The following is a 17,021-nucleotide window of genomic DNA, read 5'->3' as shown; positions in this document are numbered from 1 at the left end:
CATTTGGCTCAAATTAGTCCCCAATCTTGCCATAAATAAAAGCAAATACCTAAACTCAAAACTAAAGTTTAAAAACCTAAACAAAAAAACAGCAACATCAAAAAAAATCAGAGCAACCCTAAAGAGCCAAGAATTAAAGTCCTATTACTTATATAACACAATAATAATTATTCCTTTTTTGGAGTTAATGCTTCAAATCAATTCATTCCCTCATTCTGACTCAAAGTTCAACCTTCACTTCAAAGAGCTGTTATGTATTTTTTTAAATTTGTGTAATAGGAAACGATATGGTATCACAGAAGGAGCCCAAAACTAGGAATCAGGGAAAACAGGGTGATGGTCCTGTTCTGTCCCCAACTGACTAAGACAGCTGGACCTCAACATTCTATGGTACCATGATTCTACATTGAAACATGCAATCCCAAAGTAAAACACTACGATATCCACTATCCTAAAAATCATATTTTATTATTTATTACTAAAACAGAAACTTACTAAAAGAGAGGTTACCTCCCTGACCAGAGATTTGATTCTAGGTCTAATAAGAAAATATACCTACAACAACAAATTTTTGAACTACAGAAAGTTCTATCCCCACTATCAATTTTCTCGAAACAGATATACTCAGAGCAGGCTCCCAGTTGGGGCCATTTGAAATTTTAGCTTAACTTTAACAGGAACACCACAAACCTCCACCATACCACTCCCTTCCCTAAGGTGAACGGTGCTTATAAGAAAGATCCAACAGAGTGTATACAGACAAAAATAAACGAAATAGAGGAGAGAGCAGTCTGGCATATCCTGATAGGTAAACCCTTCTTTTGTATTTCACTGAAAAATACTTGTTACGGAAAAGGCAACTTACTTTAATCAATTTTATTTCCAAACTGCCTTTTCTAAAATAAGTATTTTTCAATGGACTATAAATGAGGCTATGCATACCAAGGTAACCCTATGCTCTCTTCCCCCATTCCCCCCAAAAATAAAAACTACACAAATATTAAGCATTTAGCAAGTCTGCCAGATACAGCTCTTTGAATGTATTCCTGTAGGAGCTGAACATATACACAAAAGGCAAATCAGCATGGCAAGAGGTTTTCTGAAAGGCTGTGATGACTAATATTTCAGGACTGGAACGTGATAGTTATTAAAAGAAACATGAGAGGCGTTCTCCCAGTTCCTTACAGGCCAATGTCTCCACCACAAGAACTACTACAAACAGCATTGAGGGCTGAATTCACACAGTCTATTCTCTTAGGCCTAAATCATCTTTTGCAAATTTTCCCCTTGTCACAGAATATGACAATGAGCAATTCATTGGTTGAAGGTCAGAAACAGGGCACAATGAGGCCCATGAACTCAAATGAATTTTAAAAAAGGAGCAAAAAGAAAACCAAGACAACGTTTTGTTGAAAACAATGCCCCCAAATCTAGCAACTAGCATAATGATAGAGAAAAAATCAGATTGTGATGACATGGTGGTACTGTTACCCCATGGCATGTACGAAACACTTTCCTCCAGGTTAAAAACAAAGTTCACATAGCAATTGATTCACACCTTTATACACGACTTTAATATCAACCAAGGTTGTTACCTCATGAACTGGATTTCCAAACAAAGGCAAATGAGGCCACCTGGGAAAGATCACCAGAAGGCTTCACCACTGCCAATATTTCAGACTTAATAACATCATGTCTGAACAAGTTAACGTGCAAAGACTTCAGTCTCCAAACGGAAAAAGTTTCTATCATATTTCAATTAATTACAAGGGACAAAAGACTGAGCTCACACTTTCCTATCTGAGCAAAGTAGAACTCAGAGATTATTTAAGAAGTTAGTCCTAATTCTTTTTGTTGTCCTCAAAACACAGTTTACCTGTTGGAAGGAGTAAATATAATAATAAATATAAACTTTCAGATGGCAATTTGGCATACCTAACAAAAATTAAAACATGTATATATCCTTTGATCCACCAATTACATTTGAGACATCTATTCCATGAAGTTTTGGATGTAAATAAAAAAATCTTCATTCACCGCAGTACTTTTATAAAGGTGGAAAAATCACATATGCTGATTAATATACGGGATGACATTTAAAAGAAGGAGCTGGGCCCACATATACTGATGTGTAAAGAACTTCAAGATACTTTGTACAGTGAAAAAAGCAAGTTTCAGAATAACAGGCGTAGTAAAAATATACTTGTATCAGGAAAACTGTGCACGAGTGTGAGTGTATGGGTATATATAATTGCATAGAAAATGGTCTGAAAGGATTCACACCGAACAGAGAGCAGAAGCTACCCTCTGGGGCAGAAGAATAGATCAATGTGTGTGGGTTGGGATGAGCAAGAAAGGAAGGGCCGTTTTAAAAGAGGCACCTTCACCTTCTACACTATATACATCTGTATTATTCATTTATATCATATATATAAAACATCTGTTCTTTAAAGAAGAAAATGCAACGTCAAATTTTAGCTAAATTCGAGAATCTCAGAAGATACTGTAATAGTAAAAGAAGTAAAGACTGTTAATAGTCAAAAACATCCTTTGTAGATTTTAACTTCAAGGGAATAGAAAAATGTGGGCAGCATCAATCAGTAGTTATGGATGAACATGACAGCGTTTTCACAAACAAGTGTCACTCAGAGAACTGAAAGACTGGAACTTCAAGACTATAAAAGGTATTGAAATCAGAAACATCATTAGAAAGATAGAATCATTCCAAATGTCCCTTAGAAATTCAGTTTTAACAATGAATTCCATTACTTTGGTACAAAAAGTATCCTGTGGTGTGGGTATGCTCTTTTGATTTAAAAAACTGGTATGTAGGAAGAGCTAAATGGTATGAGGTGTTTACTCTCACCTGTACATTTTCTTCCGTAACCTGAATTTCTGCAGTGTAAACATAATCGATCAGCATCCTCAGGGTCCAGCCATCTACTTCTTTTATTCGAACTCTCTTTGCTCGGCTCTCACTCATCTCGCCTAAAACACAAAAGAGGAAGAGTGACACTACAGCAAGCTACTGCTGTGAAAATACCAATGCCACTTTCTTGCCACTCACCATATTTTGTAGGCAACACGATCAGGCACTTTTTGCAGGCCTAAAACATTCCATTACCTCCCCTAGCAGCTTACCTGAGCAAACCATAAAATGTACTTCTGTTACCCACTTGTACCTGAAAATCACATCAAAACAGTGAACGTGCCACGTGCCCAACTATAACACCTGTGGCATTATTAGGTTCAGTATCTGATTCTGTCCACGCTTTTTTTGGTCCATGCTTGTGGGCAGCTTGTTTTCTTTTTGGATTTCTACTCATGACTAGAAGGGTCACAATGTTACCCCTTTTGGCTAATAGCAATGAGCACTTGCTAAAAAGGACTCACTCGGTCAGCAGCATTCATTCAACAAGCACAGCAGTGGCTGCCATGGGCGTGGGTGGCCTGCAATGGACACAAAGGCTTTGTCCTTGGGGACAGCACGGACCCTCGTGCAGGAAACAATTAGGACACAAACTACAGAAGCTGCTGAGGGAACGCAAGATAAAAGAGGGCTCACAAAAGGGTTAGTCAATGACAAGGGCTTGTTACAGAGGTCTTCTAGCCCAAGTTCTGTTCCTCTTTGTCATTTGTGGTAACTGTAACTCCATCCACAAACCTAAGTCACTTCCATATCAGCCTTTCGCACTAAAGCCAGATATTCTTCTATCTCACTGCCTGCTAGAAAGTTCTATAAGACCTCTCTCCTTTACTCACTGAACTAATTGAACATGCAAGGATCATAAAAAAGATCCTCTTGTGGAAAGAAACAGGGAAACAGAAAAGAGAAGGGAACTTAGGGAGAGAAAGCAGCAAGTTTGAACACCTATGTGTGGACAACATAAAATGACCCAAGACATAGGGAAACATAAACTATCGAATGGTGGGAAAAGAAAACTTCAATTTAAAACGAGGAGGGCAGTCTAAAAATTATGTTGAGTGCTATGAGACACCTAGTGAAAAGGTTTGGTTCCATTAGGTTTCAAAAATAAAAGAAGCGGCATCAAAATGATGCTGCCACCCCCACCTTCACCTCGATTCAACATCTGTTAGAAAAACAACATAACAACTAATATAACAAAATAAAAATTATTAAAAAAAAAAAAAAGAAAAACAACATAACAGCCTCAGGATTTCTTGAAGGTTCATTTCTTTTTTAGCCATGGTACCCTGTCAGCGACCATAAGCTATTAGAAAAGCCTATGGGAATCCATGATTGCACAAAATTCCTTTGTAAACACAAACCCTAGGAGGAGAGAAATAATAGTGATGTACATTTAACTGCATGCTTCCCTGGAGATTATTTCTGACAAGATTTCAGAAAGACGCTGTTCTCCTAAGAGCCAAAATATCTCAAAAGTATCCTGCCACCTCCCAGGGAGAGGTGGGGGAACATCCACCGGTATTACAAGGGAAGGGAGATAGTTAATGAGAAAGAGTATGTATATATGCCTATATAGCAGGGTTACGTGTCTGTTGCCTTGGCACGTTTTTTCCCTCTAAAAAAAAAAGGGAAGGAAAAGGAATGGTTGACAAATACAGAAATAAAATTCTTCATCTGCATATAAGGCACATTCCTCTATCCTACTCTTTCCGGATCTTGTAGACAGATGGGATTTGTATCATCTCAAAGCATCTCTAAAGTGAAGACACTCTGGACTGCAGACTTGGACTTTAGACAGAGGCCACATCTAATTCACCTATAGAGCTCCAGCAAAGTGTAAAGCCCTGCAGGGTCTGGGGCCACACAAATATAAAGCCATGTACTCTGTTCTCAAGGAGTGATTTCAGCTCTCAGGACTTAGGGAAGATCTAGCTTAGACAAAAACAAGTCTGACTTTAATTTACATATATGACTGAAAAATTAGTCCTATGCCAAGCAGTTTTTAATATTATAGTTTTTAAGGTATTGCTATAAGATATACTTTGCTAATTCATATATTCCTTATGTCATTCTTAATATGAATTATTTCTTTCCCCCAGAAAATTGTATCTGCCTTCAACAAATTCAATTTCTATCACTGCTCCTTTAGAAATGTTTTATGTTTCATGTTAATCTACAAAAACAGTAACAAATAGCTTGCCACAGATTTCATTAATAGTTCTAAAATTCCAGTAAATACTGAGAATTAAAGCACATACTAAAGAGAGTTGTAGGGACACCTGGGTAGCTCAGTTGGTTAAGTGTCTGCCTTCAGCTCAGGTCATGATCCGAGGGTCCCCCACATCAGGCTCCTGGCTTGGTGGGGAGCCTGCTTCTCCCTCTGCTTGCCACTTCCCCTGCTTGAGCGCTCTCTCTCTTACAAATAAATAAAATCTTTTTTAAAAAGTATTTAAAAAATAAAAATAAAAAATAAAGAGGGTTGTAAAAGCTATTTAGATCTAATTCTAGTTGTTACATATTACCTGAGTTACTGCCCTTTGCTGTGTTTATAGAGGAAATCTTTAAGCACCAAGGTTCTGTGAGATTTAGTTTTGATAACGCATTTTTAAAAATATCCAGTGATACTATACAGAGTTTACATCACATCATTTTTAACTTCACAAAGTCTGTCTCCAGATTAGGGTGTTTTGCTTCTTTATCTTGATCATGTAGACCCGTGAAGCTCTGAGTATATCCACACAGATATCATCACTAAAATCCTGAGAGGCCCTTTTGACTCTCCCCTCTTCCTTACCCACCCATCCCATCATTCACTAAAACCTTCAGAATGAACCTCGGAGACATCTCAAATCGATGCCCCCTCTCCTCTCCATCCCTTCCGCCACTATGTCACTGGGGTCCTACCACATCTTGCCAACACCAGCACAGCAACCTCCTAATTCTTTCCTTGCCCCCCTGGATGACTTCACAGATCTGACCAGGGTACTCGAAGGTCTCCAACTGCTCCTAGTTCAGGCATGTGAGCCCCTTCCACATCCTGTCCCTGCTTCACTATCCAACTTCCTCTCTCCCACTTCTAGCCTTAAAATATATCCAGAAGAAATTTCCTGTAGTTTTCCACATACAGCGAACAATCTCCTGCTTTGATGCCTTTGTTGAACTTTGTCCTCTTTGTCTCCCCATGCTCTCATTCCCCAGGCTAATCCTGATTCTTCAAGCATCAGCTGGCCCCTCTCCAGGGAGGCTTTCCTATTGGTGGCCCAAGCCTGGTTTAGGCTCTTGCCCTGGGTACACCTGGGTACCTCCTGCAAATCCATTCATCATAATAATACTTAGCTCTCCCCACCTGGATCCTTGAGCTCCCTGAGAGCAAGATGTCTTTCTCATCTCTGTATCCCACAACGCCTGACCTATTAGAGATACCCAATAAATTCTGGTTGGATAAATGAATGACTGGAAGAATAAAAAGTGAAACACGTGCCAACCTAAAATGTAGCATCTTTACTCAACATAATTAACACTTGAATTAGTCTTGAACATGGGTATTCTAGCTATGAAGGATTTCAGTCAACATTCATTGAACATCCACTATACATTCCAGGCCAAGCTAAGTACTTCACTAGTGAACACTGCACCATTTCTACTTTTTTTGAGAAAAAAAATGAAGTCCTCCAAACTGTAAAAGTTTATGGACATATTTGTGGATAGAAACATTTGCATCTCGGGGCACCTGGGTGGCTCAGTCGTTAAGCGTCTGCCTTCGGCTCAGGGCGTGATCCCAGAGCCCTGGGATCAAGCCCCGCATCAGGCTCCTCCACTGGGAGCCTGCTTCTTCCTCTCCCACTCCCCCTGCTTGTGTTCCCTCTCTCACTGGCTGTCTCTCTCTCTGCCAAATAAATAAAAGAAAGAAAGAAAGAAAGAAAGAAAGAAAGAAAGAAAGAAAGAAAGAAAGAAAGAAAGAGAAAGAAAGAAAGAAAGAAAGAAAAGAAAGAAAAGATACATTTCCATCTCAAAGACCTTTAATCGAGGCTCCTAAAACCCAGCACAAACTGGTACTTTATTTATGCATTCTAAAGTTCTAAAAAGTGACTAGGTTAAGACAGCAAACCCTAAAATCCATTTCAATGCAAAAATCCTACGATTCTAATTTTATTAGAATTAGTTATTGTTTAGCATATAAAAATATCTGAGAAAAACATAAAAGTATAATACAGAATCTTTTACTAGGCTGAAACGCTAAAAAGTGAATGGCAAATTTACAGCTACATGTAATAAATAAATTTTACTACGTTACTCTTCAGGTTCATTTGTAATCTAATCATTATTGCCCTTTTTGTATGTCATTAGTCCTGGGTTACAAAGAAGCTACTGACACACAGGTATTTTCATTCTGGCAAGCTGACCCGGATGCCCCTGCCAGCCATTCTCTCTGATGGTCATGGTACATAACTCCCCAATCTGACCACTAATCTGAAGCAAACATGGTAGCCGCATTCCCCTGCCAGTTTTGGTCTAGTTTGAGTAACTTCTGGAAAAAGTCTACTAGACCCTAAAAGGGAGAAAAAAAGAAAAAGCACTCCCTTCCTTTCCTTCCTTGAGATGTTGGGTTCACTCTGATAGGCATTTTGCATTCACAAGGGGAAGCAACCTTGGGATAACATTTTTACTGCAGACAGGAGGGCAGAGAGAGAGTGAAGGAAGCAGATCCCTGATGAAATTCTCAAGCTGCAGATCTGACCATGCCTGGTGTCCAGCCGACTTCCCAGTTATGAGAGAATATATTTCCTTACTATTTAAACCAGTTGAAGTGGAGTTTCTGTTAAGTGCAGACTAAAGCATCCTAACTTAGGCTCTTTAAGCACAACATCCTATTTAATTTTCTTCACAGCAGTCAGCAATATCAGAAATTATCTTTTCTTTGCATTTACTCTCTAGCCTTTCCTCCTCGTCCAAGGAGAATCATGAGAACAGGGCCTTACCTGTCTTGTTCATCTCTAAAGTCCTCAAACCTAGGATAATGCCTAGCACACAGAAGATGCTCGATAAATATTCCCTGATGAAGGAAAGCATGAATCTTAGACAAATATAACCATGCAAACAACTTTTTAAAAATCTCAATTCTTAATCACGCAAATGATAATCTACCTTTTCCTAGTCTAACTTACTGAATCACGTTCAATATGACAAAAGAAATCATCAAAAAGCACAAAACAAAGGAGTAAAAATAAAAATTCAATATTTCCCACTAGATGTCAGATATTTTAGCCCGTGGCATTAAATAAGCCTCAAATGTATCTGCAAGAGAAATAGCATATTAAATGCCACATTTGTAACAAGTAATTTAAAAACACAGGAACTCAATCTGACATACGCTTTCTCAAGTAACAGTTAAACCACCTGGCCTTGCTCTAAATAGGCCCATACTTCACAGAGTAAAAACCTGTGAATATATCACAGAATTACTTTTCACCTCCCTTCTCTACCCAAATACTTGGAATTACGATGAGTAACATAACTGTTTTTTAGGTGATATAATTGGAATGAAAAATTCCCCTACAATTTATGGAGAGATTAAAAACAAGGGCCAAAAAAGGACATCTGCATATTCCCCATTTCCTAAAAAGGGGAGTCACAGGAAAACAAAAGAAAAGTATGTAATGCCCTGTGCCATTGCAAACACTTCTGATTACCAACGAAGCAGAAGAAACTAAATACACGTAATATATGATGCATTGGAAACATGCAAAGGTCTACTGGTTGGTCTCACTATATTTTTTATAATAAAGTTTAACAGGGCTTCAGACCAAAAAAAAAAAAAAAAAAAAAAAGAAAAGAAAAGAAAAAGAAATAATGGACTCATACTCTAGCGAAACGTAAATAAATGTATGTACACTAAATCACCTAGACCAAATCCCCTTATCTTCCTTACCTAATCTCTGACAAATGATGTACTATTCAGTGGACTCAAAAGTAGAAAATGTACAAAGGTTGCCAGAAAGGTGAATGGCATCTATTGCTAAAGAACCATAAAAGTCAAGCCTAGTAAGTATATGAAAAGATGCTCAAAATCATCAGTCATTAGGGAAGTACAAATTAAAACTACAAGAGATGCCATTTTACACCCATTAGAATGACTACAAGTTAAAAAAAAAAAAGGAAGAAAGAAACAAGTGTGTCAAGGATGTGGAGAAATGGAAACCCTTATAAATTAATGGTAGAAATGTAAAATAGTGCACTTCAGAAAACAGCATGGTAGTCTTTTTTAAGTTAAACAGAAATTTACCATAGGACCCAGCAATTCCACTCCTAGGTATATACTCCCATGAGAAATAAAATTAAATGTCCACACGAACAACTGCACATGGATATTTATAGCAGCATTATTCATAATAACCAAAAACTGGAAACAACCCAAACGTCCATCAACTGGTGAATGGACAGTCAAAATGTGGTATATCCATACAACTGTATCTATTTAGCAATAAAAAAGCAAATTCATGATACATACTATGACAGGGATGAACCTCAAAATCACTAATGTAGGAATAAAAATGTTCCAAAATTGATTTACAGTGATGACCACTCAATACATTTACTAAAAATCACTGACCACTACATTTGAATGGGTAAATTTTATAACATGTAAAATATGCCTTAAAAAAGTTGTGGGGGGAAAAACAATTGAGGTATTCATTTTATATGTATCAGAAATTAATATAGTATCCCGATTTTGCATCTACCTTAGTACATCGCCATTTGAAATTTGACTACATAGAAGGTATATCCTCAGTCAGAAACAGGTTGGACTGCAAGAAGTACCCACCCACCAGTTAACTGAGATACAACTAGTAATACTTATAGATAGAATCAGAATATCTTCAGGGCCTCTCATTCCCATCATTAGGCAAAGCTCACACCCATTAGACCAAAAAAAAAAAAAAGAGGGAAAGTGAAATGTAGTTTAGATCATTAGATCATAAAGTAAACAGAAAAGAAAGACAAAGATATAACAAGATCCTCTGTCCCTACCCAGCATTCATGTTTCTGGACATGCAAGACTCAGGGAGACTGGAGACTCAAGTGCTGCCTTTTGAAGGGAAAGGAAACTAACCTTGATCTTGCAGTTTTAAGTTCATCACTATATTTTTGTCTCTGTGGAAAACAAAACATTTATCAAAAAATAGTCTAGTCAGGGTGCCTGGGTGGCTCAGCTGGATAAGCGTCGGCCTTCAGCTCAGGTCATGACCCAGGGTCCTGGGATCGAGCCTGCATCAGGCTCCCTGCTCAAAGGGGAGCCTACTTCTCTCTCTCCTCCCAGCTTGTGCTCTGTCACTATCTCTGTCTCTCTCTCTCAAATAAATAAATAAAATCTTTTAAAAAAACAGTCTAGTCTAAGGCTTCCTCAATCTACTTTTACAGAATATAAAGATATTCAGAAATTTAGAGTACAAGAAAAATAATGGATCATATAGCATGCTTATTTTTAATTTTTTGAGTAACTTCCGTACTGTTTTCCATAGTGGCTGCACCAATTTACATTCCCACCAGCAGTGCACAAAAGCTCCTTTTTCTCTACATCTTTGCCAACACTTGCTATTTCTTGTCTTTCTGATTCTAGACACACTGACGGGTATGATTTGCATTTTCCTGATGATTAATGATATTGAGCATCATTTCATGTGTCTACTGGGCATCACTGGTCTTCTTTGGAAAAATGTCTATTTAGGTCCCCTGTCCACTTTTTAATTGAATTATCTGGTTTTTTGGTGTTGCGTTGTGTAAGTTCTTTATATATTTTGGATTTACCAAAAAAACCTCAAAAAAGTTAATTTGAAAAAATATGTACACGATACAATATATAATAATATATATATTATAATATATATATAAAATATATACAACCCCTATGTTTATTGCAGCATTATTTACAATAGGCAAGATATGAAAGCAACCCAAACGGCCATCAATAGATGAATGGAAAAAAGAAGATTTGGTACATAGATATAATAGACTACTACTCAGCTGTAAAAAAGAATGAGCTCTTAGCATTTGAGCCACCACGGATGGACCTAGAAGGTATCCTGCTAATGAAGTAAGTGAGACAGAGAAAAATATATACTATATGATTTTACTTATATATGGAATCAAAAACACAAAACAAACAAACGAGCAGAAACAGATCCATAAATACAGAGAACTTGTGGTTACCAGAGGGAAAAGGGTAGCAGAATGGGCAAAATGGGTAAAAGGGAGTTGGGGATACAGGCTTCTAGTTAGTGAATGAATAAGTTATGGGGATAAAAGGTACAGCACAGGGAATATAATCAACGGTGTTGTAATACTGTCATATGGTGTCAGTTGGCAGCTAGTGTTGTGGTGAGCACAGCATAACAATACAAAGACGCTGAATCACTATGTTGTACACCTGAAACTAATGTAACATTGTCTGTCTGCTATCCTTCAATTAAAATAATTATAACCATAATAACGGCCAAAATTAATTATGTATTTTCTATGTGCCAAGTAAACTACTAGGAAATTCACATACATGATCTCATTTAATTTTTACAAAAATCCTAGGAAGTGGGTAATATGATCATCCCTCTTCTCCAGATGGGGAAACTGAAGCATAAATTGATGACATGAGTTTCCCATAGTTTCCAACAAGGAAGTAGCAACAGCAGTGTCATGTGAGAGAATGCCACTTACAGGGGACAGCACTATACTAGGGAATTCCTAAATAAGGCCAACACATTCCAGCTAGAACCCTCCTCTCACAAGCCTAGAGACTCTGTGGAGAAAACTGTCCAGCAGAAATAATTATAAGATGTGAACCTCGAGACTAAAATGAACCCCAGGACATAAAAATTTGACTAGTCTCACTTTATCAGTATTGACTTATCAAATCAGCCTCAGCTAAAGGCACCCTCCCAACTTGGCTCACAGCTCCTCTGCTATCCTTCCTACATTCTTGTTTATTTAACTCTGTTCAGGAAGAGCAAGGCTGCAACAGGCTGAAGAGTTAGGGGCTCTAGACTCTCCTCTGCTCCTAAAACACTAAGCCCATCCTCTTCACATGGCCTTCTGCACTCATCTTCATCTGTGTGAGCCCTTTAAGCCTATCAGGTTTCAGGAAATGTCAGATCCCCTTCTCTCAGTGCTGCCCATCACAGCCCTTACCATCAGCATCACTGCTCTAGGCTCAGATCTTCCATACACTACTGCATATTTAAAGTGTGCATATCATTACCGGGGCAAGAAGCACACTTACACTGGTCTGTAGTCCTTGAAGTATCTAAGCAAAATGTTAAGCACAAGAAATACTTCATGACTTCTAAAGTATGAATAGCTTTGTATTTGTGCTTTTTGGTATAACTACACTTGTACTTATAAGTATTTTGTTTGTCCTACCAATACTCTTAAGATTATAAGCTCACTGCTGGAACAGATAATAACTTCATTTCTTTGTAGAGTAACATGTTTAAATTTTTTTTTTCTTTAAGAATGAGGTAAAGGGGGCACCTGGATGGCTCAGTCGGTTACGTGTCTGACTTCGGCTCAGGTCATGATCTCAGGGTCCTGGGATTGAGCCCCACATCAGGCTCCCACTCAGTGGGGAGTCTGCTTCTCCCTCTCTTCCTCTGCCCCTCCCCCTGCTCGTGCACTCACACACACGCACTCTCTCTCTCTCTCAAATAAACAAATAAAATTAAAAAAAAAAAAAAAAAGAATGAGGTTAAGGACCTCAAGTGTTGCAGGCATAAATTACTTTTTTCCAGAAGTACTGAAATCATTTTATATATTTTTACAGTTACCTAAGTGTCCACCCTATTTTTTTTATGTATCCAAGTCAAAGGACATTAAATAAACATCTCTTTATTCATGGTGAAGAATAAGTGAAATATATGAGAGAATCATTTGAGAAAATGGAAACAGTAAAAGCACTTTTCTTTTGCCAAAATAACAAAGTGCCAAAAGTTGTTATAAATAGCAGGAAAGTAAACTGAGCCGATATATGTAAACATAAATATAAAGGGGGAAAACTGAGCATAAAATTTTGAGCATGTAAATGTAATGTACACATACACACAACATGATTACAAAAACGAAAAACAATGAGGAAGAGGAATTTGAAACAAAGCAAGAGCATTTACTTCCATTATGATACTGAATTTCATAAAAGTAAAATGTTAATAAGAAAAGAAAATACGGAGAGAAAACCCCAGATCTGTGTATATTTAAAAAACACCCATAACTAAGACATTTCATACCTGTAAACATGGCATGAAAGTAAGGACTACAGGCAGCCAGCACCACTCTATGAGCAGAGATTTCCATGTCTTCAGCCACAATTGTGACATCACACAGCAAATTTTGACTGTTTACAAAGCAGAGGGAGAAAAAAAAAATTTAATAATACCAATAATAAATGTATTGAACATCCTGTGCAAATATATTACAGTAAAAGCCCACTCTTCTGAAGTTGAGGCTAACTTTTAAGACTGCCATCTCTGGGGTGCCTGGGTAGCACAGTCAATTAAACGGCTGACTCTTGGTTTCGGCTCAGGTCCTGATCTCAGGGTCCTGGGATCAATCCCCCACCTTTGGGCTCTGTGTTCAGCACAGAGCCTGCTTCAGATTCTCTCTCCCTCTCCCACTGCCCCTCCCACTCATGCATGCACTCTCTCTATATAAAATAAATAAATAAATCTTTAAAAAAAGGAATAAATAAAACTGCCATCCTTTAAAACAGAATTCCTAAACATGAAGCACACACAGAAAACAGTCCTGACAAATGCCCGACATGCATGGGGCCCTCACTCAGAATTTCGCCTTTGTTTAACAGAGAAATCTTTCCCAGTTTGATTACTGATTTCTCAACCTAAAGTAAATTACTGGCAGCAAACCATCAATGGATTATAAAAGGGGAGGTTGTTTGAATTAAGAACATCAGCAGAAGTGGCAGATGGCAGTCTGACATTAAGATGAAGACAAAATAAAACATATGTAGAAAACCAAATTGGGTCAAAGTACCAAAAAAAAGATACTTAAAATGATGCTGGTCATCAAGCAAAGGTAAAATTATATTCAATTACACCTGCTATTTAAAAGGCATATACGACGTTTGATGCTTAACTTAATCAGAACATTTTACCAGTGCAAACTATCTCATTCCTCAAGGCTAAAAAACATTACCACATACAAAATTAAAAAGCATTTTGTTACCTTAAAACAAACCATTATTCAGCAAACATAATTATACCTCCAATTCTGAAATATCCACTTTAAGTCATTCAAAACCATGTGGTGAACACTTTTTACATTCCACACAAGCTGCTCAATGAGACTCTCCAGCTAAGTAAGAATGTCACAGAGTATCTTTTTGGCAAAAAGTGGTGCTGACGCTTCTTCCAGAACAAGCAAGAGGGCTCCAACTGTAGAACAGGCCTTACCAGTAGTCATGTCAGTAATGACTGAAACGGGTGTGGGGAACCCAAAGTCCTTTCCACACCTCAAATACGCAAGCACTGAATTTATATGTAGAGCACACACAGGTCACACTTGGCCCCCTCCTCCACTATTCTATATCCTACAAGGGTGGCCTGTCTGCTTCTGTAATTTTCTAGGAGTTCACAAGCAACATTTTCACATGAGCTTCACCAAGTCCTTGAAGCTTTCCACTTTTCCACACTGCTTACATACTTGTTTCTGTGGAGTTCACACCAAAGGTTTTTGGAAATCCTACTGGCATCTATTTTCCCGCCAGTCCCAGAGAAACTAAGAAAAAGGAGTCCCACAGCACTAGTGATAAGTATGTTCCAGGCCTCACTGCTGATGAGCTTGCTATGCCCTTTAGACTGAGGTATGGCTCATGGGTGTCAAGGTAATGGCTCACGATGCTGTATGAGACATCAGGCAGGTCCCACAGTAGAGTCATCAAAGGTGGCCTAAGGTCACCCATTTGTAATTCCTCCACTGTGGTCTGCTCGGAGAGTATAAAACCACTCAGCAAGTCTCTGAATTCCACAGGTTCACAAGTAACCAGGGTGGGAAAAGTCAGCGGTGTTTTCAGGAGAATGCTACGCAAGAGCTTTACCCGCATGTATTACCTCATTTAGACTCCACCACAATCCTTATGAGGTAGGTATTATTATGATTTTTACCCCCAAATGTATAGCTAGGGAAGTCAAGGTTAAAGATGAACAAACAGCCATAAGTGCCCACTAGTGGCAATGCCGGGATTCAAATCCATGGAGTCTGGCTCCAAAGCCTTTTAACCACCACACAAAACCGACTAAAGCTGTGTGGTTGCAAGACCTGGTAAAGTTTAAATAAAACAGGGAATAAAACATATAAATCAAATAACACCAATTTATTAGTTGACACACTATATTCTAGAAACAATTTTTTAAAGTTCTATATATAATTTATAAAAGGCCTAATTTTAGTGGGTTTTAGCACTACCTCTACAAGAATATTTAGAAAAATCAAATTCAACAAAACACTGCAAGATCATCTCTGCCCTTAAGCTGTCTAGCAGAAACAACTGATGATGCCAAGATTACAGGAGAAAGTGGAAAACATCATTGTAAAGGTGTTATGGGAGCATCTAAATCAGACGAGCAGTCAGAAGAGTCTTCCATCAGCTACTGACCTTAAGCTGAGCTCTAAAAACAAGTAAGCATTAGCGGGATGGAGAAGGAGCAAGAGAACTTGTAACAGAGAGAACAGTGTATGCTGTGGAGACCTGAAGCAGCACAGCACCATGGGAAACCCCGGAATTAGAAAAGCAGAAAGAGAGAAGGGCGAGAGAAGAGCAGGAGAGGGAGGGGTCAAGGTCAGCAGAGTTGCACACAGCCTCTCAAGAATGGGGCCATCCAGGTGTTCCTATAATGACCAGGGCATCTGGACACAACTCAAACATGAGTCAAGTACATCTTGATGCCTATTTTTCTACTGTCAGTAGCAATCCTTCTTAATGCTCTAATTTCAAGATGGAACTTAAGTGGAATTACACTTGAACACCCCCAAACCACATAATTAATTACATTTAGCTTCAATTACAATTACTCATTGATTGAAACCATCTCGCGTAACACCTGCTGGTTGTCACATAATTAGCTTGGCCTTCCCGGCTTATTAGCTGATGTTAGTTAACTAATAAGGTAAAAACACTGTCAAATTAGCATGCAGCCACACCTTAGGTTGGGACACACAGAGTCTAAGGGTCACATTCCAAAACAATAACATATTTAGTTCTAGTGTTTCATTTTTTTATCTTTTTGTCTCCAGCAATACCATATTTTTTTTAAAGATTTTATTTATTTATTTGACAGAGACAGAGACAGCCAGAGAGAGAGGGAACACAAGCAGGGGGAGTGGGAGAGGAAGAAGCAGGCTCATAGCAGAGGAGCCTGATGTGGGGCTCGATCCCAGAACGCCGGGATCATGCCCTGAGCCGAGGGCAGACGCTTAACCGCTGTGCCACCCAGGCGCCCCCAGCAATACCATATTTTAAAGACAAGAGAGATCTGACCAACTTCTTCCTTCAGCCAGTGTGTGTCTGAGTCTGGCCCCTAACTCTTTCCAAATGTGCATGTTCATAAGAAGCAGAATAACTTTTGGGTGAGGAGGCGTGAGCTACAAATGAAAAGTCTGGCAATAGAAAAAAAAGAGCAACGTGCTTAGCAGCCCATACCCAGAGTCTATATGGTAAGTTTCTGAGTTCATAGTCCTATTACTTGAAATCTAATGATGGAATGAACTGTAGAAGGAAAAGTCTTCCAGAATAACAAGACAAATAGTTGCTATTTAGCAAAATGTGCATTTATTCATTCACTCGTCAAATATCCAGAGTGGCTACTGTGCACCAAGCACTATGTTCATTTACTGTATCTCATTTACAATAGCAACGTAATGTCCATGAACAGCAAGCAGTTTACAACTGAGTGGGGAGAAACAAAGAAGCTAACAGAGAGTTACAAAAATGAACCTGTAACTTGTCAGATGGGGCAGGTGTGGGTGTTTGAGAGCACACAAGAGAGGCCAAGCCCAACCTTAAGGAGGCTTTGCAAAGGAAGTTGCCTCTAAG

General features: G+C 38.5%; 1 protein-coding gene across 1 annotated transcript in view; it reads right to left on the bottom strand.

Moving 5' to 3' along the window:
* KLHL2 (kelch like family member 2) overlaps window positions 1-17,021 on the bottom strand; it is a 96,429-nt gene that overhangs the window by 60,157 nt on the left and 19,251 nt on the right. The window contains exons 3-4 of the mRNA XM_045798697.2: window positions 13,201-13,307; window positions 2,867-2,988 (exon numbers count right to left, since the gene is read on the bottom strand). Coding sequence (XP_045654653.1) covers window positions 2,867-2,988; window positions 13,201-13,307 — 229 coding nt within the window. The remainder of the gene's footprint in view (window positions 1-2,866; window positions 2,989-13,200; window positions 13,308-17,021) is intronic.

Source organism: Ursus americanus, chromosome 13, assembly GCF_024610735.1.
Source record: "Ursus americanus isolate L20-20 chromosome 13, mUrsAme1.1.p, whole genome shotgun sequence".
Taxonomy (NCBI): Eukaryota; Metazoa; Chordata; class Mammalia; order Carnivora; family Ursidae; genus Ursus; species Ursus americanus.
This window is presented reverse-complemented; position numbering and strand designations above follow the sequence as displayed.